This window comes from Saccharomyces kudriavzevii, assembly GCF_947243775.1.
Source record: "Saccharomyces kudriavzevii IFO 1802 strain IFO1802 genome assembly, chromosome: 4".
NCBI lineage: Eukaryota > Fungi > Ascomycota > Saccharomycetes > Saccharomycetales > Saccharomycetaceae > Saccharomyces > Saccharomyces kudriavzevii.
This window is the reverse complement of record NC_079275.1, coordinates 354,331-378,423: the sequence shown is the minus strand read 5'-3', so window position 1 is coordinate 378,423 and position 24,093 is coordinate 354,331. Positions and strand designations below refer to the sequence as shown.

Sequence of the window (24,093 nt, the reverse complement as noted above, 5' to 3'; positions counted from 1 at the left end):
AGCAGGTTCAATCATGTAAAGTGCTAAATTAATGTTATAATATATATAATGAAGTATGTACTTCAGTTTTTCCTTTACTAATTTCAGCCATTTGCTAAATACGTTCTTCCAATACTTCAGCTGTACCGGGTTAAAATACTATGAGTACCACCCATTTCGCTAAAAAAATGAGAGAAAAAAAATGATTAGGTTTATTGGGAAGACTACAACATTTAATAGAGGCACTATATGAAACACCGGAGTTGAGTCATCAGCATCTATACGTTCAAAATGAATTATGCAGAAGGTGTTGGGTCCAAAAAAGGTGGTGGTGGCATAGCCTCCGAATCCCTGTTCAAATTACAACGAAGAAAAGAAGTCGAGTCTTTGCTTAGTAAAGGCGAAGAAGTACCCTATACTTTTCAAGATGAACAAGACGACCAAGTGAGAACCAATCCGTATATTTACAAAAACCACTCCGGTAAACTAGTCTGTAAACTATGTAATACAATGCACATGTCGTGGTCCAGTGTTGAAAGACATTTGGGCGGTAAGAAACATGGATTAAATGTGCTAAGACGTGGTATTAGCATAGAGAAAAGTTCCCGAGGGAAAGAAGGCCAGGCAACCCAAGATTTCCAGCGACAACAAAAAATAATTGAGGCCAAACAATCCTTGAAAAACAACGGAGTGGTCCCTGTCTCTAAAGTTGCTACTGTAAAAGACCCAAAGACTGGGTCAGTGGGCCTGGCTGTTCAAGTAAACTACAATATAGAAACCAAGAAAAATGACATTGATGAGAGCGGCAAAATTGATATCCTACCACTCATAAGGATTATATCTGGACTGGAACTGTCAGATGCAAAGCAGAAGGGAAAAAAATTTTTAGTTATTGCATATGAACCTTTTGAAAACATCGCCATTGAACTACCTCCGAACGAGATAATTTTTGGTGAAAACGAAGAAATGGACACTGATAAGGATGGATTAGATGAACTGAATAGAAAATGCACATTTTGGGATGCTGTCTCAAAAATGTACTACGTACAATTCTTTTTCAAGCAAACGGAAGAAGGACAAGCAGCTACTTGATGTTTTACTAAAACAACATTAGAATAACAAATGAAAAAGATGAACCGGTTATTTATTCTGCTAATCATCAGAGGAGAGGACAGATTATAAATACCTGGTGTGAGATTTGGTTGACTTCCCCTCCCATGCGCATACGATAGTTGGGAGTACGATTATCAATACTTCTTCTTCTTCTTGGAAGGGGGCCAGGGCTTGGCATTTCATGCGTCAAGAAACTAAGCCCTTGGTAAACAAAATTAGTCAATTTAAGTTTCCTTTTTACTATGTAGAACATTAGATATTAGAGCATTTTTCATGGCCATCTTATCAAAGTACCTAATACCTGCAACATAAAACGCTTTTTTTAACAAAAAAAGGCACTTAAGCATATAAACCCGAAAATTAGTGACGGTAAGTGTCAAACTTCAGGAATTATAGAAGAGCAAGTAGGCAAAAACTTGAAACGAGTACCAACAATGTGTGCAATGGTTAGGGCATCGTCTATGTTAAAAAACTGTAGCTACAGGTACATACATTCCATTCATAGATGTTTACTGAACGAAGCAAAGTTAAAGGATGGAAAAACTTACAATGCAGGAAAACCCTCAAACGAAATGATGCTTGAAGAAGCTCTTAAAGAGGAACGTAAAGTGTTTGATGAATCGTTTGAAGCTGGAGCAAGAGCTGAAAGCATGAGACATACTAATGCTAGCAAAATAATTGATAAGTATTATAACGGCCTGTACGATAATTCCAAGGGAACTAGCGTGAAGAAGGAAAAAATTGTCTTTAATCATAGTCAAAAAGCTCATAGAAAGCTTCCAAACAAAGATCATGAGTTTCTCAAGGAAACTGCAGGTAATGATTACGTGTATCAGGGGACTGAGCCTTCTACAGTTGGCGCTAGAGCCATAAGTGAGCAAACAAGAACTTTACTGGAACAGATATTTGATAAAGATAATGATGTTAGTAAAAAGAATCAGAAATCATTGGATTTCGATCAATACAAAGATGTTACAGCTGAAGCTATAAAGGAACCAGTTGCACATTTAAACCTAAAGTTTAGTGAGGAAGTGATGCAGGAGATTGGTAATAAAATCCGCTACCAAGCTACACTAGATCAAGTCTTGGAACCTCATGTCGACCATTTGAGAGGAGTTGTTAAAAATGACTACGATCTTTTAAAATATTTGGAGCAATTGCTGGAAGCATACAAGAACAGGGACAAGGATCTGGAATTAAAGATGAATGCTAAATCTTTGAACATTTTTGAGGATATTAGATGTTCCTGTATAAACAAACCCACTGAGCTACCGAAACCATATACGATAACTTTACCATATATCATATGCAAATTGCTTACATTAGCTGACTTTGATTTTCCAGCGGACAGAAAATACACGTTGATATCCCATGTTTATAACGAGTGCAAAAACAACATGGATGTTTCATTATATTTGACCATTTGCAACGTCGACTTCTACAATTTATTAATTCAATTATTGTGGGAAAATTTCCAAGAAATTCGGTATTTGAAGCGTGTGGTCACCGAGATGAGCGTGAATGGTGTCATTGGAAATATCGAAACTGTGGATATACTAGATAAAATTGTTAAAGAAATGAGAGGCTTGAATGAAGATATACTCCTAGAAACGGAGGCATTGTATGATACAGATGGGGATGTTGTGTCGGGAAACAATACAATTGTGAATGTGGGTGTATTATGGAATAAAGACACGAACGGCGATTTACTATATATTGAAAACTATTTGAAAAGCCTCAAAAAAAATCTGACTAGGGATAGATAGCGGTAGAGTCAGTCTCTTGTAAATAAAGTAATACATATGCTGGAATCAAAGGAAAGTATTAAGCTGCATTACTCACTATTTGATTTTTATTGTAAATTTCTTATTTTTTAGTCAGCCTGTCGGCAGGCAGGTTTCAAATCTGTAGAGTCCGAAGCAAGCAAAAGGACTGAAAGAGCTCATAAAGTTGGCATATTCGTGAAACATTTTGATACAATGTGTCGGTAAACACATAATCATCCACGCAATAGCATTGAAAAATCTTCGAGAGGACGTTTCGCAAAGATCGGGAAGAACTCATTTCACTTTTTGCATATAAAGAGGCAACATTCTCCTAAGAACTAGGAAACAAACAGGGGAGCGCAATATGCAATTAAGTAAAGCTGCTGAGCTGTGCTATGAGATAACAAACTCATACCTACATATAAACAAAGAGTCTCGCATAATAGCAAGCACACAAGAAGCGATACGCTTAACCAGGCAGTACCTCCTAAATGAAATTTTTGTACGTTGGAGTCCACTGAATGGAGAGATATCGTTCTCATACAATGGCGGGAAAGATTGCCAGGTGTTACTGTTATTATACTTGAGTTGTTTATGGGAATATTTTTTTATCAAAGCTCAAAATTCTCAGTTTGATTTCGAGTTTCAAAGCTTCCCCATGCAAAGACTTCCTACGGTTTTCATCGATCAAGAAGAAACATTCCCCACATTAGAAAACTTTGTTTTGGAAACTTCAGAACGATATTGCCTGTCGTTATACGAGTCGCAAAGGCAATCCGGAACGTCCGTCAACATGGCAGATGCGTTTAGAGATTTCATAAAGATATATCCTGAGACCGAAGCAATAGTCATAGGTATTAGGCACACGGACCCGTATGGTGAAATGTTAAAGCCCATTCAAAGAACAGACTCTAATTGGCCTGATTTTATGAGGTTACAGCCTCTTTTACATTGGGACTTGACTAATATATGGAGTTTCCTATTGTATTCCAACGAACCAATTTGTGGCTTGTACAAAGAAGGATTCACATCAATTGGGGGCATTCACAACTCTTTGCCCAACCCACATTTGAAAAAGGATTCCAACAATGTAGCGTTACGTTTTGAGTGGGAAATCGCTCATGCTTTCGGCAAGGATGCGAAAGGCGAGCATGATTCATTTATAAACTCGTCACCTATATCCGTGGTGGATAAAGAGAGATTCAGCAATTATCATGGTGATTACTATCCTGGTTGGTATTTAATAGATGACACTCTAGAAAGAGCAGGAAGAATCAATAATTAAGCACGATTTTTGCGCAAGACAGAGATAAATCAGATGTTACTATTGTCAAAAAAGTTGTTTTTTTGTTAAAACTATTTAATTTGTATATACAGGACCATGAATCTAACATTATCAAATTTTTGTTCTTGCTGCAGTTACTAACAATTAATCATGGGGCTTACCGTTGATCCTATCGTATAGTCTAGCGGCATGGTAGTTGATATTACTCTTCTGTACGTTATTTCTTTTTCCCAGGGCGTTTTCACTAGTACAGCTTTTCAATTCCGCCACCAAACCCGCACATTTAGGATTCATATGACCATATGAAGACCAACACTGCAGTAAATTTGACATCAGAACCAAACATTTGTTTGCTTCCTGCCTAATGATGGGTTTCTTCACTTTCAGTCTGGGTAAGGGAGGTAATCTATAGACTGGTACTTTTCCGGACATTTATATGATAGTCTTTAATTGAAACAGGAAATATCCGCCACCCCTTGAGCTGTTATGGTGTGGCTTTTCTCTTCACAGCTTGCTTTTGACTTGAAGCTCAAGTACTCTTGTTCAACCTATTACATTAAAAGAGAAGGACCAATATCGGGTCCCTATTTACCCGGACATCATCCTATCACTTCTGGGCTGTATGGCTGCACTACGAGAAGCTCTGATAATGACAGCAATGCAATGATATGCTCTTAATAGGTATACACTGTATAGATTATTAATTAGAGACAAAAGGAGAGGAGGAAGAATAGGAGTAGGAGTAGGAGACAAAGGCGACAAAGGATGGCCCATCAGAAATTTATTATAGAGGGTAATTAATTTCCACTAGATGATGGTTGCAACAAGGAGTGGAAAACTAGGTTTGAACTACTAAAGAGCAGATGGTGACAAAAAGAATATGTGGAACGAAAGGAATAAATGAACCGCAAGGTAGATGCCAGTGCAATCTGATCACCTTGCTGGGAAGATAACTTCTCCAGTTAGACAAGTGATCAAATCATCGCTCTCGGTATAAGCTCTTGCTACGACAACGTATTTGCCGGGTGGGACCTCACCTGGAATTTCAACGATTTTCTTGATATCGTATTGACCTGGCTCGATTGGGCAAGATAGGCCTTCGATATCGTTGTCTTCCAAAGCTTGGCATAGGTCGAACGTTTGGGACAGCAGTCTGATGTAGCCTAAGCGGACTTCGACGTCGACATAGGCGCCTTCTTCAATGGTTTCAAAAACTTCACCATTGGCAGAAATGGTCAAGTTTTCGCCACGGACCGGTGGATTGGGGGCCAGATTGACCTCCTTAATTTCCAGAAGTTGTTTATCGAAAACGTCACATTGGTAGAGTGGAGACTCGCCGTTGATGGGCTTAGTGTTTGGCGGAGGAAGGGCGTTGAATACACCGATTACACCCGCCTGGACTGCTGCTGTGTAAAGGAAGAGTAAACTGAACAAGAGTTTCAGGCCGTGAGACATTGTGCGAGGACTGGATGGTGGAGTGGAAGTGCGGTGCGGTTGTCGGTTCTGCGTCCTGATAGACCGGCTCGTTAAATATCGTCGATCTTCCACATTGCCCCTCCCTGAATGTTGATTAAAGTTTTTTTATTATCTGGGATTCCAACCCTCTTTCAGCCAGTGCAAGCCGTGGGTGGTGACGTGACGGCACGATGAAGTAATAATCGGTGTAATATAATATAATTTGATATAGTAGTATATATAAGTAAGTAGAGGAGAAAAAGAATGATAGAGAAAAAAGGAGAGAAAGAGATGAAAAACATATATAACTTCGGAAAAGGAAAATGAGAACCGGTGACCGCAGTACCATCCGCCGTTCCCGGTTCTTTTTTCTTCCTTTCCAATTTTTTTGTCATTGGACTTTAGCAATGAAATGCTCTTTGAATGTGCTTGTTGTTTGTGTATCGTATCTTAGCAAGTGGCATGATGAAAAGTTTCTGCTTGATTTTTTTGGTTTTTTTTTTTGGTCGTAGTAAGAGTTCTTTATTCGTCGAGGGGATGCCGTTGTGTTACAAGAAATAACCAGCTCTTTGGTTATTGTGGTTTGCGGTCGATTCCCTTATGTAGTCATCGGGGACAGCGGAGAAGATTTTGAAAGTGGGTTCCAAATCGTCGTCGACCTTCATTACGCTGGCGACGTTGCCGCATCTATAACAGTAATTTGGTGCGGACCAGACAGTGACAACGTCCTTTTCCGGGAAATGGTATTTGAACCCTTCCATCACCAGTTGGTGGGCCCGGGCAATCAGGTTCAGCCCGTTGACATGGTTGAACTCTCTGGCGACTTTGCTACCGAATAGCCACCCCGCGCCACGGGGGGACACCTGCCAGGCTTCTACATTGTCCGGGTCCGACCAGAGCAGATCCGAGAATCCGCCTTCGTGGGGCACTTCTTGAGCTCTGGACAAGACTCTGATTTGATCGAGCATTCTGATCTCGGGGGAAAGCCCACCGTGGACACATAGGATCTTACCGTCGATAATAGCGGCCAGCGTCAGGAAGTCGAAGACTTGGCAGCAGTACTTCCACACGGTGGTAGACCCGTATTTATTCAGGCACTCTTCGTAGAACCCGTAAACTTGAGTGATTTGTCTGGACTCGTGGTTTCCTCTAACCAAAGTGATTTTTGCTGGGTACTTGACCTTCAGACACATCAATAGCGTGAAGGTTTCCAGACTGTAGTAGCCACGATCCACGTAATCGCCCAAGAAGATGTAGTTTATGTCGTCAGGGAACCCGCCAGCAGTGCGGAATAGCTCCAACAAGTCATGAAATTGGCCATGGATGTCACCACACACCGTGACGGGGGTCTGCACGGGCTGGATGTTACTTTCCTCCATTAAAAGTTCTTTCACCATTTCACACAGTTGCTTCATTTCATTCTCAGTTAGCGCCTGACATTTCTTGATAGTCTCAAGCCATTCATCTGGGCCTCTTGATACCATTGTTACTGTTATGTTTAATGTGTTCTGGCCTTAGGAAGTAATTGCTTAGATCTGGAAAGAGCGAGGAGGGGAGTGAGAGGATGAGGGGCAGTATATACAGAAGTCCTTTGGCCGTGCGTGCTAATGATAGTATGGCAACAATGTGTTATGTTGTTCCTTTTTTTTTTTTTGTTCTCTGCTCTGTGTAACTTTGCAAACCGTTTCTGCTCCATGCGGTAGTATACAAGCATCACTGGGTTTTCACTCAGGGCCAGGATTTTTTTAAATTTTGCTGGACTGGGACTCGATACATCTTTTTTTTTACCGCTCCCACGAGCGAGCGAGCGAAAGAGAGAGAAGAGAAAGAAAAACTGAAGTGGAACTGCCCCCCCGAACTCATTACCCGCATATACACCTCGCGTCATCTCGCACGGCAGAGCGGCTCGCGCCGCTCTGCGTTACCCGCGGCTGTGTATTTTCCCCCTTTTTCTTCATTCATTTTTTTTTTCCGTTTCTTTTCCATTTCCCCTGCGTTGTCTTTGGTTCGACCAGTTTCGCCGTTAAGTGTTGCCTTCTTTTTTTTTTTTTCGTGAACCGCCGCGGCTTTGCAATTTGCTTGCTAAGTCGAACCCCGCGGTAGTAAAAAAACCAGTGACACGAGCAAAAAAGAAACGCCACAGACAATGACCGCATAGGAGGCAATTATGGGGAGGCACGACATGGCCGCACAGGGGAGGGGCAAGCGCCCACGTTTGCGTTATTTTTTTTCCTCCGACTGCTTTCAAGCCATCCACGCGCGGGACGGCTTGCGCGCGTTCCCGGAACTTCTAATTAGTCCGGGGGACAAGTTCCGGGCCGACACTGATTCTCAGCGGCACGCTTCTTGAGGAAAATAAAATCCGGGAATGCCTCGCCGGATATGATCCGAATTGGGGGAATCCCGGATTTCTGCTTCTTCTTTCGTTGGTCTATCTTGTTCTTCGTCAGAAAAAACAGATCTGAAATAGCCGCATTGATTCTCGCTTGGCTGTCACACAAACTGGTAGTGGCTGTCGGAAACCCCCCCATGCGCTTATTGCTGAATTTGTCGTTTTCTTCCTTTATGGCCCGTGGCTAACTAACTCCCAAGATATCTCTAGATTGGCTCTTGGTAGGGGGCGTTGTTAGTGGCATGATTACTGAAACCGATTTGTATGTACGTACGTAATGGTCTGTTCCCTGTTTTACTCAAATTTTACTCTTCCCTCTTTTGATTTTTTTCGTTTCCCTTTGTTTTCTTCTGCTGATATTTCGCATTTGCAGAGAGGAAGAGGCAAAAAAAAGCACCATTTCTTAAAAGTTAAAGCTGCATATGTGCGTTCTTTAATCTGTCTATTTCTCAAACCCGCATGTTTCCGTCTTTATATATATATACTTTAAGTAAAGGTCCAAAAAATAGATATAAAGAACATTTAATGCACTGTAGTTGGGGTGTCCAGCTCTTGTCCGTTCCATTTCTTAGCATGTAGAAAGGAATAGTATTGGAACGCTTGCGATACTAAAATCTTTGTCTCTTTGTTTTTTTCTCCCCCCCCTCCTTCCATCCTCCATGCCTGTATCGCCTTCTTTTGCATCGAGCATAGATTCGATTATCTCTCATGAAACTATGTCTTTACCAAGAAACCCTCCGTTTATAGATACGCCGGACAAAATGCCCAATCCAGCGGCTTCGCCCCATAGCACGCTTCACCATTTGATAGACCCAACGTTGCCTCTGCTGTCCAGCACCACGTCGTCCTCTCGCTCGACCCTCAGTTCTGCATTGAATTCCCCCCCGCCTCCGCCATTGGTCACTTCGTACTCCTCTTATAACTCTTCTGCATGCCAATCCATCACGAGTTCCCCTACCGACAACACGACTCTTACACATAGTTCCAAGTTTTATTTCCCTCACAGTCTCTCGCCCACACCGCTGTCTTCGAACAACTCGAGTCACGTCATTTTACCACCCATCTCTTCGTTCACCAACCTGATCACCGCAGCAGAAAGAGAGTTCAACGGCAGATCAAATTCCTTGCACGCCAATTTCACCGCCCCTGTCCCAAGAACCGTGCTGGATCATCAAAGACATGAGTTGACGTTGTGCAACCCCAACATCGCGACTGCCGTCAAGACCACTACGCCCTCGCCACCGGCTCAACATCAGAATATACTGCCACCTACAGTGGACAACATACCGAGATCGAAATCAGTATCCAGTCTGCCTGCGAACGGCTTCCCACCACTGGTGGCCAAACAACACCAGCAAGCCAGCACCAGCACCAGCGCCTCTACCCTACCGTGTATTCATTCCCCATTAACCAATGAACACACGAACAAGTATTCCTCGTCGCTGAAGGATTCGGCAAAGATAACCAAGCAAAGAAAGAAAAAGGAATGCCCCATATGCCACAACTTCTACGCCAATCTATCGACACACAAATCCACCCATTTGACCCCAGAGGACAGACCGCACAAGTGCCCCGTCTGCCAACGTGGCTTTGCCAGGAACAACGATCTTATAAGGCACAAGAAACGCCATTGGAAAGACGAATTCATGCAGATATATGCAAGGGACCCCAACAGCATCAGCGGTACTGACGATGCTGACGACATCGCCCGCGCCTCCTCAAGCAACGGCGACGACTCAGACGATAAATCGGCAGCCTCGTCTTCCGAGGAGACGAAACTACTGAAAAAAAACCAACTAAAATCACTGTACAAGATCAAAGGTGCGTTCAAGTGTCCTTACAATTCCACTTTGATAAACTTGGACATGGAAGTGTATCCGCACAAAACCCAATCGCTCTATTTTGAGCCAATAAATTGCCATCAAACAGGCGTCTTTTCCCGCTGTGATACTTTCAAAAACCACTTGAAGGCCTTGCATTTTGAATACCCGCCCAAAACTAAGAAGGAAGATAGAAGTATTGTCCCGGGCAAGTGCAAGCATTGCGGGCTACAGTTCCCCAATGTCGATGTCTGGCTGAATAAACACGTAGGGAAGGGATGCGGCTACGAATACCACTAGGACAAAGACCCGCTACTCCATTAAAACTACATGAGCGTACATATAGACACACACACATACATACATACGTACGTACACACATATACACTGTTATTTATTATGCTCCAATACACAGCACAACATCTTGTGCAACGTATCATTGCGTGCTGCAATGCCAGTATTTTTTTCCGTCTTTCTCCCATGTGGTAAGAAACCAACCACCGCCATCGGCAGGACACAAGTGCAGGACGGTCTTGAAATCTGCACTAGTCGCTTGGAATTTTGTTGGCAATGAAGCGCCTGATCTCAGTTCTGATTTCCCGATCGTTTAGTTTCATCTTGTATGTTTTTCTTTTGTGAAGTCTGGGCCCGACGCATTATAAGCCCGTTCGTTGGCTTAAATGCCGGATCCATTATCAGTCTTTTTTAGCTCCCCCCACGTTATCTTTTTTTTTCTCTGCATGGCGGCGAGTCCCTTGAATGGGTTGGGAACCTTCGAAGCAGCGCTTTTTTTTACACGAGGGCGTGGCCCATTGCGTAAATCCACTCTTTGCGGCTTTCACTTCATAATCAACCAACATATTGTTGACTTACTCCAACTGGAAGCCACTTCTTTTGTCGCTCTTTTCCTCCCATTCTTTTCCGTAGCACGAACACGCAAAGGGAAAGATGCTTCTACTTGCTCATGTGCTCTTGCGTTCATATATGCAAACTAGAAATTATTTAGTACAACGCATGAATGCAATAAGCATAAAAATATAAGGCTATATAACACACAGTTATTAACGTTCGCTTCACGAACAGGTTGTAAAAAATAGCGGGGAATAGAATAGTAGTAATAATAATAATAATAATAATAACAATATAAAACTAAGACGTATGCTGGTAGTACCATTCCTTGCACTGCTTTGTTCGCTAGCGTTACAGACAGTATACAGCGATGTGGCTATTGTGGCCCCATTGCCCAATTCTGTGTTCGATTTATCAGGCTCAGGCCAGTCCACTATCAAAGTGAAGTGGATGCACACAGATAGCACTCCGCAAGAAAAGGATTTTATCAAGTATACCTTCACGCTGTGCACGGGCACCAATGCCATGATCGAGGCAATGGCTGGTTTGCAAACGCTCACAGCGGCTGAACTGACGGACAACGAGTTCGAGGCAGTCATAAAAAACACTGTTGGGACAGACGGTGTTTATTTTATTCAAGTCTTTGCCCAAACGGCCATTGGCTACACCATCCATTACACCAATAGGTTTAAATTGAAGGGTATGGTAGGAGCAAAAGCCGCTAGTCCTAGTATGATAACCATCGCACCAGAAGCACAGACAAGAATCACCACAGGGGATCTGGGGGCCACCATCGACTCCAGGAGTTTCACCGTCCCTTACAATTTACAAACAGGCGTCGTGAAATACGCCCCCATGCAACTCCAACCGGCTACGAAAGTAACGGCGAAGACATGGAAAAGAAAGTACGCCACTAGTGAGGTGACATATTACTACACTCTAAGGAATTCTGTTGATCAGCACACCACCGTAACACCAGGGTGGTCATACGTGATTACAGCCGACTGTAACTATGCCACGCCGGCTCCTATGCCGGCCGATAATGGTGGTTGGTACCATCCGCGCAAGCGACTATCTCTAACCGCAAAGAAAGTTAATGCTTTGAGGAAAAGGCAATAAGAAAAAAAAAACAAGGACACAATAAAAAAAATAAGAAAAAATAATTAACATGAACAAGCTTGCTCACATATTCGTTCCCATTTCTCTGTATTCTTTTTTTACACAGAAGGGCAGCTCTTTCAATTCTCCACCGAGAGAATAATGTAATTTTATGACCAAAAAAAATAATTTCAAACAATACGTGATATAATAATATGGTATTAGTTGTAATTCATATTTGTATTTCTATTTAGTATATACGCCGGTACATATATTCTAAATATGCTATAATAATGGGATGTGATGACTTCGGGGCGACACAAGGATCATTCCTTATGTTCCTCATCGTCATCGGCAATTGCAGAAGAATCGTCCTTGTCGTCCTTGTCATCCCTCTTCTTGTTTTTAGGGAATTTGGGCAAGTTTTTCTTTTTATGGCTGTTGAACGATCTTGATCTACCGCTGAAGTTTTTGGATTTGGAAGCCTCCCTTTGTAGGTCGAACTGTTTCTTGGTCAAAACACTCAGTTTTTTACCCTCGTATGACAGAATTTCGTTGGATTCGTCATCGCTGGAATATGATTTCAAGAAGGCTTCACATTCTGGAATTGTCTTGAATTCTACCAAAATTGTACCATTGAATTTCTTGTTTTTGTGGTCTCTTCTCAAACGCACTTGGTTGATTTCTCCCAATTTTTTGAAGAAGGCTTCCAAATTCTCTTGTAACTCGGGGATCTGCGACGCTTCGACGTCCTCGTGGGGGAAATTCATCACGGCCAAGGTTCTTTGGTTTTGCTCAATTCTTGCATTTCTGGCAGCAGTCAAGTCCAACGGAACACGTCTCTTGACGTTTTCTCCATCAGCAGACACCTCCAAAATTTCCGAACTACGCAGTACTTCGATTACCTTATCCACTGGTCTATACTTCTTCATACGATTGAACGTGGCAATGGTGCTAATGGGGACCCACCCGTCGTTCTTTTCCGCAGTAGCACGCAGAAACCTGTCGTACGGAAAGTTGAATTCAGAAAAGTAGAACTCCACTTGCTTCAAACATTTGTCCAAGACATCTGGAGTGAATTCAATCACGGCAAATGAGTTACGTCTCGATTGTGGTTTCTCTTGTTGCTCCTGTTGTGGTTTTTCGGACATTGCTTAATTTTCGATGTTATTCCAGTTCCAACAGAACCAAACAAAATCCACCATCTGAAAAAAAAGCCACTTCAGCGATGAGATGGGATGCAGTGCTTTTGATCTGGTTCTAGTTAAAAATTTTGAGATTTTGCGATGAGGTTAGGCTGAACGCTATATTGGGGCGAAAACGAAAAAATTTTCAGTCACGAGATGGGTGCTCGTGTGTAGTGATATTACACATGCTTTTGTTTTGTTTTGTTGAGCACCTGGTATTATGGTATGCTGTCAAAGATTTATATCAGAAAGGGTGCAAAGTTATGAGAGAAAGCGATTTGAATAAAGATAAATTGCAGTCGCTCCTGGAGAACAAAGCAGAGCGAATAAAAAGAATGAGTTTGTTAGCCAAGTTCTTGTACTACTTGAGGTCGGTATTGGTCGTGCTGGCGCTTGCAGCCGGTGGTCTCTATGGTGTAATCGCATCCATCATTTGCACTTTGATTGGTAAGCAACATTTGGCACAGTGGATTACTGCGCGATGCTTCTACCGTGTCATGAAATTGGTGCTTGGCCTCGACGTCCAAGTCGTTGGTGAGGAGAACTTGGTCAAGAAGCCATATATTATGGTTGCCAACCATCAATCCACCTTGGATATCTTCATGTTGGGTAGGATTTTCCCACCTGGTTGCACAGTCACTGCCAAGAAGTCGCTGAAATATGTCCCATTTCTGGGCTGGTTCATGGCTTTGAGTGGTACTTATTTCTTGGACAGATCTAAAAGGCAGGAATCCATCGAGACTTTGAACAAAGGTTTGGAGGACGTCAAGAAAAACAAGCGTGCTCTATGGGTTTTCCCAGAAGGCACCAGATCTTACACAAGCGATTTGACGATGTTGCCCTTTAAGAAAGGTGCCTTTCATCTGGCACAACAGGGTAAGATTCCCATTGTCCCGGTGGTCGTTTCCAACACCAGTACTTTGGTGAGTCCCAAATACGGAGTCTTCAATAGAGGCCGCATGATTGTTAGAATCTTGAAACCTATCTCCACTGAAAATTTGACCAAGGACAAGATTGGTGAGTTCGCTGAAAAGGTTAGAGAGCAAATGCTTGATACCTTGCAGGAAATTGGCTACTCTCCAGCAATCAACGATACCACCTTACCACCACAGGCTGTTGAGTACGCTGCTCGTCAGCATGACCAAAAGAAGAACAAAATCAAGAACGAGCCCTTGCATTCTGTCAGCGCCAACGACGACGTCAGTGTCCATCACGAAGGATCCTCGGTGAAGAAGATGCATTAAGCCACCACATAGTGTTAAAAACGTATATAGACCAAAAAGCTGTAATTATTTTTTTAAAAGCAAATGACTTCACGAATGATTTGAATACATGTTCAATTTTAAACTATATTGATATACACACCATCGTGCAAAGTGATCAATGGAGACGTACTATGATTTGGAGAAAAAGAAAGAGTATTTTATTGAAAGTGCATATGATGAAAACATGCGTCAAAAGTATATGAAACTGAAGGAAAAAAGAAAAGGTGATACAAAGAATAATAAATAATAGAATCCTGTGCATATTTTACTCTCTTTTTCTCTGAACCGATTTTTCTAAACTTCCCCTCAATTCATTATTTTACTAATATTTGTTCCATTTTTTGTTTCTGAGTTCAAACTACCTTTATTTCTTAACCACAACACAATATCCTCTCAATTTGATATGAAAATGACCACGACTTCAACTACTAGTGTAAATGGTAAATCCACCCCAACTTTAAAGGCCACTTTATCTACTTCAAACTCAAGTTCGAACAGCGCAACACCTGCTGCTCTTCCTCAAAAACCGAAATTAACAGGCTGGGCACAGGCCGCTGCCAAAGCCCTGCCAAAACAGCAGCAGCAGCAGCAGCCAAAGAAAGATGATTCCGGTGCAGCAGCACGACCTGCTAATGGGAAAAGCAAGGTCATTGTGTCTGCCGCGCCGTCTACGCATACAAAGGGCAGTTCTACCACTAACGGATCATCCACAAACAAGAAACTTAAGAGAGCAAATAGACAGCCTTACAACAGAGATGAAGTTAGGTCGTACATGCATAAATTATTTCAAAGCTATACTACTGGTGAAATGAGTCACTCAACCAAAACTTATAAACAAGTACTATCAGAAACTGCAAGCGGAAGAGTTTCTACGGCGACCGATTGGGGCACGGTATCAAGCAGTAAAAATAGAAATAAAAAGTACGGCTGCTTGACCGACATTGCTAAAGTTTTAAGAAGCCAATAAGGATATCAACCTAATGGGCTTTGGAAAATAAAAAGAAGTCAAACTAAAAATTATATATAAGGTAAATAAAATTATTGGAAAAAAAAGAGGAGAGGAGGAAAAGCTCATTATCCTACACAGGTAGATAAGATTTATAACTCGTTATATCAAAAAATGTATATCAGGTAAAGACACTTTTTTTTTGCCTTATTTTCACTCCTCTTTGATTATGTTGACTTTGCCTTTTCAAAGCTAGCGGCTTTTACATGATTCCGGAAATTAAGACGTTGTTTCTTTTTGGTCTACAAGGAAAACGCTTAAAAAAGTGCGTAAACATAATAGAAGATATCAGAGACGATCATATAAAAGGCCGCGCTATCATCTTATGGCGAGTAGTCCTCTTTAGTATTATTTCATAGCGACAAAAGTTTTCCAACCTCAAAGCATGGCTCTATCAAAGGTAGAGCACTACCTATCATACCATACGCGCTTATTGTTACCCCATGTTTTGTCTCACCAGTCATCACATCGTATTGCATACATATTTTCCCTATTATCTGCGGTATCGGCCGGTTTTATCACTTTGATATCACTTTACTCCCAGCCATGGCAGAACCATTTGAACTATTCTTCATGGCAAATCAACACCATTGCTAGTATGACTAATTTGGGGATGTACCTGACGCCACCCATACTGGGGATGATTGCCGATTCTCATGGCCCCATCACTTTGAGTCTTCTAGCCATCGTTGGGTTTATACCCAGTTATTCGTATCTGGCTTACGTCTTCAATCATCCAGAATTATCCCTTGGGGGGAATGGTGACTCATCGTTTAATCTGTCAATAATCTGTTTCACCTTCATAGGTATATCAACAAGTGCGCTGTATTTTAGCGCTCTATTGACATGCACGAAGCTATACCCTCGCACGAAGCTATTGTCCATCAGTTTACCAACCACATGTTATGGTATATCTTCCGTAGTGGGATCGCAACTGCTGAGAATCAGGTGGTTCTGGTCCTATAGTACACATTCCTCTTCGTCGAGCAATGGCTTGAATCTGGGAAGAGTGTTCCAAACGTTTGCATGGGTTTATGTCGTTATTGGATTACTCGCATGGATAGCCACTAGTGTTGTCTCGCTATTGCATTTCAACGAAGAACAAACTAACCAAAAACGGCTGGACGACCACACTGATGTTGAACAATCGCCGTTATTGGAACAAGACAACCATGCCCAAGAAAGGTTTGCAGAAACGATGTTGAGAATTTTTAGCGATCCCGTAACGTATATCCTGGCGGTGTCGATTTTGTTGTCATTGGGGCCGCTGGAAATGTTCATTGCGAACATGGGATCTTTAACCAACCTGCTAGTCCAAGTCGACGCGCCTGCCTTATCGACAAAGTTGTTATCCACTTACGCGCTATCCTCTACTTTTACAAGACTACTCACGGGCATAGTGGCGGATCTCTTCGCGAAGAAAAGGATATCAATCAAATGGATTCTGTTGGCGTTCCTTTCGCTTGGGGTTTGCGCACAACTGTTCCTGTTGAGACTAACCTCCTCGGTGTCATCCTGGGGGTTAGTGCCCACGGGATCGTTAGTCGGAATCATATACGGTGGGCTGTTCACTGTTTACCCGACGTTGGTCTTGTTAGTATGGGGCGAGCGCTCATTCGGGACCGTTTATGGTAGCTTACTGATTGCTCCCGCAATAGGTTCTACGATATTTTGCATGCTGTATGCCAAAGTGTACGATTCCCGTTGTATGAACGGCAGTGGAGACCTTCGGAAATCCTCTTGCATATCGATTGTTTACAAATACAGCAGCATCGCATTCGTTGCATCCATCGTTCTTTCAGCAGCGGTATTTTGGATGTTAAAACGTAAAAATTTCAGAATCTAAAATAAAAAGTTGCTATATCTACCATTCAAATCCATAGCTTATATAGAAAATGTCAATAAATTGCACTTTTCCCTGTCGTTACGATTTTTTTTAATGCAAATAGTGTGAATATGAAAATGTTAAAAAGAAAGAACTCCTCATAGGGGGCTCGAACCCCTGACATTTCGGTATCCTTGCCTAAGCAAATATGCTTAAAAGCCGAACGCTCTACCAACTGAGCTAACAAGGATGAGTTCTTCGAAATTCCGGTGAACTTAATTTTACTATCCCCTTAATTTATGAGGAAAACTGATCTAAACAAACTGTTCATGCAACATTAAACCCTTCGAAATGCATTGTGGCAACGTTTGTGACCGGCAGAATTGGGGGACAATCTCTGAGACTCTAATTTTGTTGAAGGCCGCAATATCATTCACAAAAACTATGTACTAGCAGTTTCTCCTCATGGATTCGCAAATTGCGGGTCTGTGAAACATGGAATCATCATCTCATTGCTTGGCAAAAAAAAAATGAGAAAAGACAGACCTCAAGGTCATAACTTCATCGTGAAACTAGCTCGCCGCGTTTATCGCTTTCAGCCTCTCGGCAGAGTGGGCGTTTTGGCTTAGGAGGAACAAGTTAATCCGGAAGTGATAGCGCCAATTTGTAATCAGAGTGATAGCAGAAACACTCGCAATTTAAACATATGCTTCAGTATGAAGAATAATCCAATGCGAGGTAAAAAAATATGGTAAAAATAGTTGCCATATGCAGCGTGTTTGAAACACAAACGGCCGCTTATAGCGAATAGATTCTTCCCACCTAGCGACGGTAGGTTGGTTGGTATCTATGTACCTTGGGTCACGTGTACAAAAGGAGCCGTAATGATTACTCATCTGGAAGACCTTACAAGTTTTCGATTGGCGGGCCATTCATTCTCTTTGGCGGCACTGCCATTTTGTTTCTTTCGACATCATGAATCATGGTGCCTGTACTATTACGAATAAAATCCGAAATTGACAGCGTTTATTTTCAGGTTTGTGTCTCACCAGCTCACAAAAGAGACGTTAAAGTTGATTCACGTTGAAAGAAAGAGCCGATACATAGGAATTGTCAACTTCAACTAGTTCATTGCAATTAACATCTCGACCCTGTCGCGTATCATACTTGAGAATTGACAATAGGATAGGTAATGGAGACATATGTCCTTGAGCACGCCAGTCTCTGGCACTTTTTTTCCGTTCGCATCTGCTTCCCGTTTGTTACTCACTCCCTCACCACTCTATTATGCATTGCAGGCCTGCTAAATGAAAAAAAAATAGGCCTGGGTGCACATATCACCCATACATTACACTAACGAGGTAGCATCTGCACGTTACTAGTGAAAGTACTATAGGAGAATGTTATATTTTTGCTAATGGCCTGCCCATTATCCGCACTATCACTGTTAAAATGAGCAAGCTCGATTTCGACAAACCTTTTCTGCAGGAACTTTTGTTTCTTAGGGCATCGTGGTACTTGGCGTGCCCACTATCAATTTCTACATATGCTACTTTTATGCTACTTATCCATATTGCTGGCACGGTCTGCCGTGACCTTTCATCATATAGTTATTGGTACAAGAGTTCTATACCCATGTCTTTCTTTCCCAGGTCCGTATAAGTAGCAGTACAACAAAGAGGCGCAAGATGGGGGGCCTGCGCCAGTACGGGTAAGCATCCCCATATCGTCAAACAACGAATCGTCAGGACAATACAGGAACTATTAAAACAAACACACTCTAAAACTCTCTTTTGTTTTTGAACGTATATCGGCGGTTCGGTTTGCTTGGACGCTGGCGCGAAAAATTTGTTCTTTCTCTGTTCCCATGAGCGCTAGTTCCTCACTTTGAACATCATATCGAGAAAGCTTAAAAAGTTGGCAGCATATGCGCGCACAGGTACAACCCCTTACGACTACACGTTGAACGTGATGATACGCACTGTCGATCGAGCCAAGCGAATCCGCAAAATCTCTTAGGAACCAAAACTTGAAAGCCCGCAGCCAGCATTTTTTCGTGTTTCACCCCATCCTTCCTATCGAATGCTGGCTTGAACGTAAGGCCAAGCGCAAGACCCTTAGTCGTAGCACCAAGTCGCGCTTTCTTCTTTTGCAACTCTGGCTACAGCTTTACAACCATTGCCTGGATGGATCCACCCATGCCACGTCACTAACAACGCGCAAAAAGACAGAGCAGTGAAGAACGCGAAAAAAAAAGACGCCAAAAGAAACGGCCACTGTGTACCTGTTGGCCAGCTGGAAATACCTCGGGTGCCACCACGTTTATTTTTATCTCAGTCTCTGAAAAACTTTTTTTTGGTTTTGCCATTTTCCAGTCTGAACAGCGCAGCAACAAACAAACAAACAAACAAACAAATAGAGGAACAGACACAGAACCACAGCCGAGCGACAATCAGTAAACTGGTGGTTTCTCGTTTCGTTTTCTTTTTTTTCTTCCTCGTGGCGCTCTTGTAAACATATATATAGCAGAGGTTTCATTTATTGTCATTATTTTAGGCATTGTTTTCTTCTTTTTTCTACAGTATTGTGTTTTTTCTTGTCGGTCTTGCTTCCATCTCCCTGACTTTGATATCGTTCATCAAGTGTGCAGACTACTTTACATTCGCTAAGTATTTTCTTCTGTTAAAGAACATTTTGTTGAATATAAGAACAAAATAGTATCAGCATAAGACAAGCTACAACTACAACAAATAGTACATATATAATCAAAAAATGAAAGGTTTAATTTTAGTCGGTGGTTACGGTACCAGATTGAGACCGTTAACTTTGACTGTCCCAAAGCCATTGGTCGAATTCGGTAACAGACCAATGATTCTGCACCAAATTGAGGCCTTGGCCAACGCTGGTGTCACAGACATTGTTCTTGCTGTTAACTACAGACCGGAAGTCATGGTCGAGACTTTGAAGAAGTACGAAAAGGAATATGGTGTCAACATCACTTTCTCGATGGAAACGGAACCATTGGGTACTGCAGGTCCATTGAAGTTGGCTGAAGAGGTTTTGAAGAAGGATAACTCCCCATTCTTCGTCTTGAACTCTGACGTCATTTGCGAATATCCATTCCAAGAATTGGCTGACTTCCACAAGGCTCACGGTGGTAAAGGTACTATTGTCGCCACCAAGGTCGACGAGCCTTCTAAATACGGTGTCATTGTCCATGACATAGCCACTCCAAACTTGATTGACAGATTCGTCGAAAAGCCAAAGGAATTCGTCGGTAACAGAATTAACGCCGGTCTGTACATCCTAAACCCAGAAGTCATTGACTTGATTGAAATGAAGCCAACTTCCATTGAAAAGGAAACTTTCCCAATCTTGGTCGAAGAAAAGCAACTATACTCCTTCGACTTGGAAGGTTTCTGGATGGATGTCGGTCAACCAAAGGACTTTTTATCCGGTACTGTTCTTTACTTGAATTCTTTGGCCAAGAGACAACCAAAGAAATTGGCCACTGGCGCCAACATTGTCGGTAACGCCTTGATCGACCCAACCGCCAAGATCTCCTCCACTGCCAAGATCGGTCCAGACGTGGTCATTGGCCCTAATGTCACCATTGGTGACGGTGTCAGAATCACCAGATCTGTTGTTTTATGCAACTCTACCATCAAGAATCACTCCTTAGTCAAATCCACCATCGTCGGCTGGAACTCCACTGTCGGCCAATGGTGTCGTTTGGAAGGTGTCACTGTCTTGGGTGACGACGTTGAAGTCAAGGACGAAATCTACATCAACGGTGGTAAAGTCTTACCTCACAAGTCTATCTCCGATAATGTTCCAAAGGAAGCTATTATTATGTGAGTTAGGTAAACGAACTGTAATGAATATAATCTATATCACTCATCTGTTTTTGTTAATTTTAATTTAGCCAATCCTTCCCCCACGCCTCATTATAAAAAGAAGAAGAAGCTCTGCTTACTATTTTCTCCTAATTGTTTGTAATTGAAAAAAAAAATGTAAAAAAATAAAGAAAAAAGGTTGATCCTTATGTAGCTTTTTAATAAATATTATCACATTGTTTTATTCATTTTTCTGTTAAATATACTGATACATATGAATTTGAACTTACCTTTTTATGCATGATTGTTATTCGCGGCTGAGCTCGTACTAGTCGGTTCCGCGCCCTTGTTTTTATTATTATTGGCTATCAGTGTTTGTAGTATTACATCCAACGAATCATCGACTTCTTCGATGTTCATTTCTGTCCCTTCCCTGATAATCCGTCTGTACTTATGAATCTTGGAATTGTCTTCGAATTTCTTCACTAGACTGTCCAACTGTTTTCTTCTCTGAAATTGCAACTTTGTCAATTCTTGAGCCAGTTTCAGCTTTTCCAATGCATTAACCTCGTTTACATGCGTGCTATCCTCGTCTGCCTGAGATTCATCTTCCATCAATTTTCTTAGCAAAACTGTTTGTCTGTATTCTAGTTTTTGTTTAATTATCCGTCTGAACCGCGTGAGTTTTCCTCTCAAATTTTCAACATTCTGCTGCTGTGAATGAGATAAGGTTTCTAAGTCATCATTACTCCGTACTTCACCGTTTATGTTTTTGCTGCTGTCCTTCAATACTTCCAACGTTTTTAAATTTATTTGTTCTTTAGTTTTTGAAATACTTATCAAAGTCTTCTGCAAAGTTTTCAATTCGTTGTCATGTTGTTCATGGAGATCGTTGTATATGCCGGCCATTTGTTTCATGGAATTTACCACATTAGGAATATTTCTTGAAATATTGGTGGCAATTTGAGACGGATACGTCATGAAATCCGATGGGGAAATGGGAGACATGATTACCATTGAGTTGACATCATTCTTGACATCGCTGTTATGCGTATTGACATGAAGGTTCAAGTCTGTATTCAGAGAATCAGAACGTGCGTTTGCACCATTCTGCATCATCATTTGTTCGTATTGTTGATTCATGATTTGATTTGCAGTTAATCCTTCCTTATTGGAAATTGTAGTTAATGCACCCGTCTTTACTAATGTATTAAAAAAAACAATATCTCCATTTTTAGAGGCAATGTGCAGCGCTGTATCACCGTTTTTATCCTGGGTGTTTAGTAATAATTCGATTCTGTACTGCGGGGAAAAATCCTTGATTTTAGATAGCACAACATCAAGATAATAAACCGCAGAGGGTGTTGTTGATTTTCTTTTCACAATATGATGAATTACAGTTTGAGATTGGGAATCCACGTCAAAGACAGTTTCATGCAGTAACTGAAAAATTCTAGGAAACGTTCTCCTTGTGTACGAATTATGGAAGAATGAACTTCTCATCAACGGTGTTTGGCCCTGAGAATTGGTCGACCTAATACTTGTTCCAGCTTCGTACAATGCCTCAGCGATTGGCAGATTTCCCATGGAACATGCCCAGTGGAATGCAGTATGCAATTCGGGGTCGATGGGAGCATCGATATAAGGAGCGCTGTGAGGGGGTGGATGCAATAATGCTTGCGGTAGTGATTTGTTTGACTTCATTTCATTTGAAATGAAATAGTCTACCAGCTTCGAAAGGTATTTGTTAACTTTATCATTTATGTCCGATGTTTGAGGTCTTGACGTTACAGAATAACGAGGAATCATGGAAATAATAGGAGATGTGCCACCACCAGGAAACCGCTCTTCAAATGGATTACTACCGGCAAAATCACCCGGCGATGTAGGTAACGAAGGAGATGACGATACAGATGTAGCCATTGATTCAGCTTGCTGTGTTTGTATCAGGGAGGATTGTTGCTGAGGTGCAAACCCAGTTCCCTGATTGAACCCCTGTTGTAATTGTTGTGAGGGTTCTACATCGCTGGACAAACCATCTTCTAGATCTATTTCTTTGAACTGTGCAGAGTTACTCTGCTGTTGTTGTTGTTGCTGCTGCAGCTGTCGAGAATCATGTCTTTCCTCTTCTAGGATACTTAATGTTGGTGATTGTGGTCCCATGGTGGACCTAATAGAGGGTAATTGCGTTGTCGATATCGAAGAATTCGGTATGGCTGGTCTAGGAAATCCCATATCACTTTGAGAGCGCTGTAAGCCTACTCCTAACTTCCTCCTGCCCCCTCTGGTAGATCCTACCGGTCTGCCTCTTTTCTTTGGCACAGTCATAGGGTTTCCCAATAATTTACTGTTTTGAAATTGATTATCTTCATTTTTCTTGCTGCTTTTTTTGGTTTCCATAATTGCAGAAGTACTAACACTTCTAAGGGCCTTTTTCCTGTCTATCTTTGAAGCGTGGTGATGTTTTGGAGCTGGAGGTGGAGAGGCAGATCCGTCGGTTTGCGTAAAATCAAATAATGGTTTTAATTGATCATAGACACTGAATTTTTCAGCCAGTCGTTTCGCTATATTGAGCGGGACCCATGTACCCTGATATTTACCAAAACCGCCCTGAACTTTTTCATGCGTTTCCTTGAGCACTTCCTTCTCCAAAATTCTTGTTCTTTTAGCCTTGGCAAAATTGGCCGCCTTTAAAATGTGTGTGGCATTGACCCAGTCATCTTTTTTTCTCTTCATGATAGATCCTGTTGAATGAATAAATTCATAAACATCAACCCCCGAATATTTCGCTGAGTATATTTGGTTAGACATGCCCGTACTTCTAAGATCTACCTAATATCTCGGAATGTTAAAAATACAATTTAAAAACCAATCGCAGGTGGTATGCCGTCTAGTGATATGATTAGTGATTAGTTTTCGCTCCCGATGGCTCAAGGTTTGCCAAGTTAAGTTGCTTTTGTTTTCTTTTTCGTTTTTTTCAGCTGTTGATTGTGCTGATTTAATCGGACAGAAAAACAAAGCAGTCATCATAAAACTATAAGTTCAAGCGCAAAAAGGAGAAAGAGACACTAATTCATCAGTCCTGAAGGCTAATTGGTACTGGTTTTGTAGGAAGTGTAGCTCAACCAAACCCACCAGCGTTATTTTCGGTGGAAATATTACCTCCACTAGATAATAATTTGTTAGGCCAACGAGGCAATGCGGGTGATCCCACCCA

General features: G+C 41.8%; 14 protein-coding genes and 1 non-coding gene across 15 annotated transcripts; 9 read left to right on the top strand and 6 right to left on the bottom strand.

Moving 5' to 3' along the window:
- Positions 1-270: 270 nt before the first annotated feature.
- PRP11 (spliceosome assembly protein PRP11) lies at positions 271-1,071 on the top strand (the record flags this gene model as incomplete). The annotated part of the gene is made up of 1 exon (XM_056232346.1): positions 271-1,071. The coding sequence occupies one exon, from the start codon at positions 271-273 to the stop codon at positions 1,069-1,071; it is 801 nt and encodes a 266-aa protein (XP_056086634.1).
- A 464-nt stretch (positions 1,072-1,535) lies between these two features.
- On the top strand, positions 1,536-2,858 carry MTF2 (Mtf2p; the record flags this gene model as incomplete). The annotated part of the gene is made up of 1 exon (XM_056232345.1): positions 1,536-2,858. One exon carries the CDS (start codon positions 1,536-1,538, stop codon positions 2,856-2,858), a length of 1,323 nt encoding a protein of 440 aa, XP_056086633.1.
- Positions 2,859-3,222: 364 nt separating this feature from the next.
- FAD1 (FMN adenylyltransferase) lies at positions 3,223-4,143 on the top strand (the record flags this gene model as incomplete). Its single annotated transcript, XM_056232344.1, has 1 exon — positions 3,223-4,143. The coding sequence occupies one exon, from the start codon at positions 3,223-3,225 to the stop codon at positions 4,141-4,143; it is 921 nt and encodes a 306-aa protein (XP_056086632.1).
- Positions 4,144-4,287: 144 nt separating this feature from the next.
- MRP10 (mitochondrial 37S ribosomal protein mS37) lies at positions 4,288-4,575 on the bottom strand (the record flags this gene model as incomplete). The annotated part of the gene is made up of 1 exon (XM_056232343.1): positions 4,288-4,575. The coding sequence occupies one exon, from the start codon at positions 4,573-4,575 to the stop codon at positions 4,288-4,290; it is 288 nt and encodes a 95-aa protein (XP_056086631.1).
- Positions 4,576-5,076: 501 nt separating this feature from the next.
- On the bottom strand, positions 5,077-5,598 carry NPC2 (sterol transporter; the record flags this gene model as incomplete). The annotated part of the gene is made up of 1 exon (XM_056232342.1): positions 5,077-5,598. The coding sequence occupies one exon, from the start codon at positions 5,596-5,598 to the stop codon at positions 5,077-5,079; it is 522 nt and encodes a 173-aa protein (XP_056086630.1).
- Positions 5,599-6,146: 548 nt separating this feature from the next.
- On the bottom strand, positions 6,147-7,082 carry SIT4 (type 2A-related serine/threonine-protein phosphatase SIT4; the record flags this gene model as incomplete). The annotated part of the gene is made up of 1 exon (XM_056232341.1): positions 6,147-7,082. One exon carries the CDS (start codon positions 7,080-7,082, stop codon positions 6,147-6,149), a length of 936 nt encoding a protein of 311 aa, XP_056086629.1.
- A 1,567-nt stretch (positions 7,083-8,649) lies between these two features.
- Positions 8,650-10,110, top strand: STP4 (Stp4p; the record flags this gene model as incomplete). Its single annotated transcript, XM_056232339.1, has 1 exon — positions 8,650-10,110. One exon carries the CDS (start codon positions 8,650-8,652, stop codon positions 10,108-10,110), a length of 1,461 nt encoding a protein of 486 aa, XP_056086628.1.
- Positions 10,111-10,968: 858 nt separating this feature from the next.
- Positions 10,969-11,778, top strand: KNH1 (Knh1p; the record flags this gene model as incomplete). Its single annotated transcript, XM_056232338.1, has 1 exon — positions 10,969-11,778. The coding sequence occupies one exon, from the start codon at positions 10,969-10,971 to the stop codon at positions 11,776-11,778; it is 810 nt and encodes a 269-aa protein (XP_056086627.1).
- A 305-nt stretch (positions 11,779-12,083) lies between these two features.
- On the bottom strand, positions 12,084-12,908 carry LHP1 (tRNA maturation protein LHP1; the record flags this gene model as incomplete). Its single annotated transcript, XM_056232337.1, has 1 exon — positions 12,084-12,908. One exon carries the CDS (start codon positions 12,906-12,908, stop codon positions 12,084-12,086), a length of 825 nt encoding a protein of 274 aa, XP_056086626.1.
- Positions 12,909-13,279: 371 nt separating this feature from the next.
- On the top strand, positions 13,280-14,188 carry SLC1 (1-acylglycerol-3-phosphate O-acyltransferase SLC1; the record flags this gene model as incomplete). The annotated part of the gene is made up of 1 exon (XM_056232336.1): positions 13,280-14,188. The coding sequence occupies one exon, from the start codon at positions 13,280-13,282 to the stop codon at positions 14,186-14,188; it is 909 nt and encodes a 302-aa protein (XP_056086625.1).
- A 430-nt stretch (positions 14,189-14,618) lies between these two features.
- PBP4 (Pbp4p) lies at positions 14,619-15,176 on the top strand (the record flags this gene model as incomplete). Its single annotated transcript, XM_056232335.1, has 1 exon — positions 14,619-15,176. The coding sequence occupies one exon, from the start codon at positions 14,619-14,621 to the stop codon at positions 15,174-15,176; it is 558 nt and encodes a 185-aa protein (XP_056086624.1).
- Positions 15,177-15,600: 424 nt separating this feature from the next.
- Positions 15,601-17,061, top strand: MCH1 (Mch1p; the record flags this gene model as incomplete). The annotated part of the gene is made up of 1 exon (XM_056232334.1): positions 15,601-17,061. One exon carries the CDS (start codon positions 15,601-15,603, stop codon positions 17,059-17,061), a length of 1,461 nt encoding a protein of 486 aa, XP_056086623.1.
- A 133-nt stretch (positions 17,062-17,194) lies between these two features.
- Skdi_4.trna2K lies at positions 17,195-17,290 on the bottom strand. Its single transcript has 2 exons — positions 17,254-17,290; positions 17,195-17,230 (listed from the first exon to the last, which is right to left on the bottom strand). It is a non-coding gene; the product is annotated as a tRNA-Lys (tRNA).
- Positions 17,291-19,812: 2,522 nt separating this feature from the next.
- Positions 19,813-20,898, top strand: PSA1 (mannose-1-phosphate guanylyltransferase; the record flags this gene model as incomplete). Its single annotated transcript, XM_056232333.1, has 1 exon — positions 19,813-20,898. One exon carries the CDS (start codon positions 19,813-19,815, stop codon positions 20,896-20,898), a length of 1,086 nt encoding a protein of 361 aa, XP_056086622.1.
- Positions 20,899-21,170: 272 nt separating this feature from the next.
- Positions 21,171-23,687, bottom strand: MBP1 (transcription factor MBP1; the record flags this gene model as incomplete). Its single annotated transcript, XM_056232332.1, has 1 exon — positions 21,171-23,687. One exon carries the CDS (start codon positions 23,685-23,687, stop codon positions 21,171-21,173), a length of 2,517 nt encoding a protein of 838 aa, XP_056086621.1.
- Between the last annotated feature and the right edge of the window lie 406 nt (positions 23,688-24,093).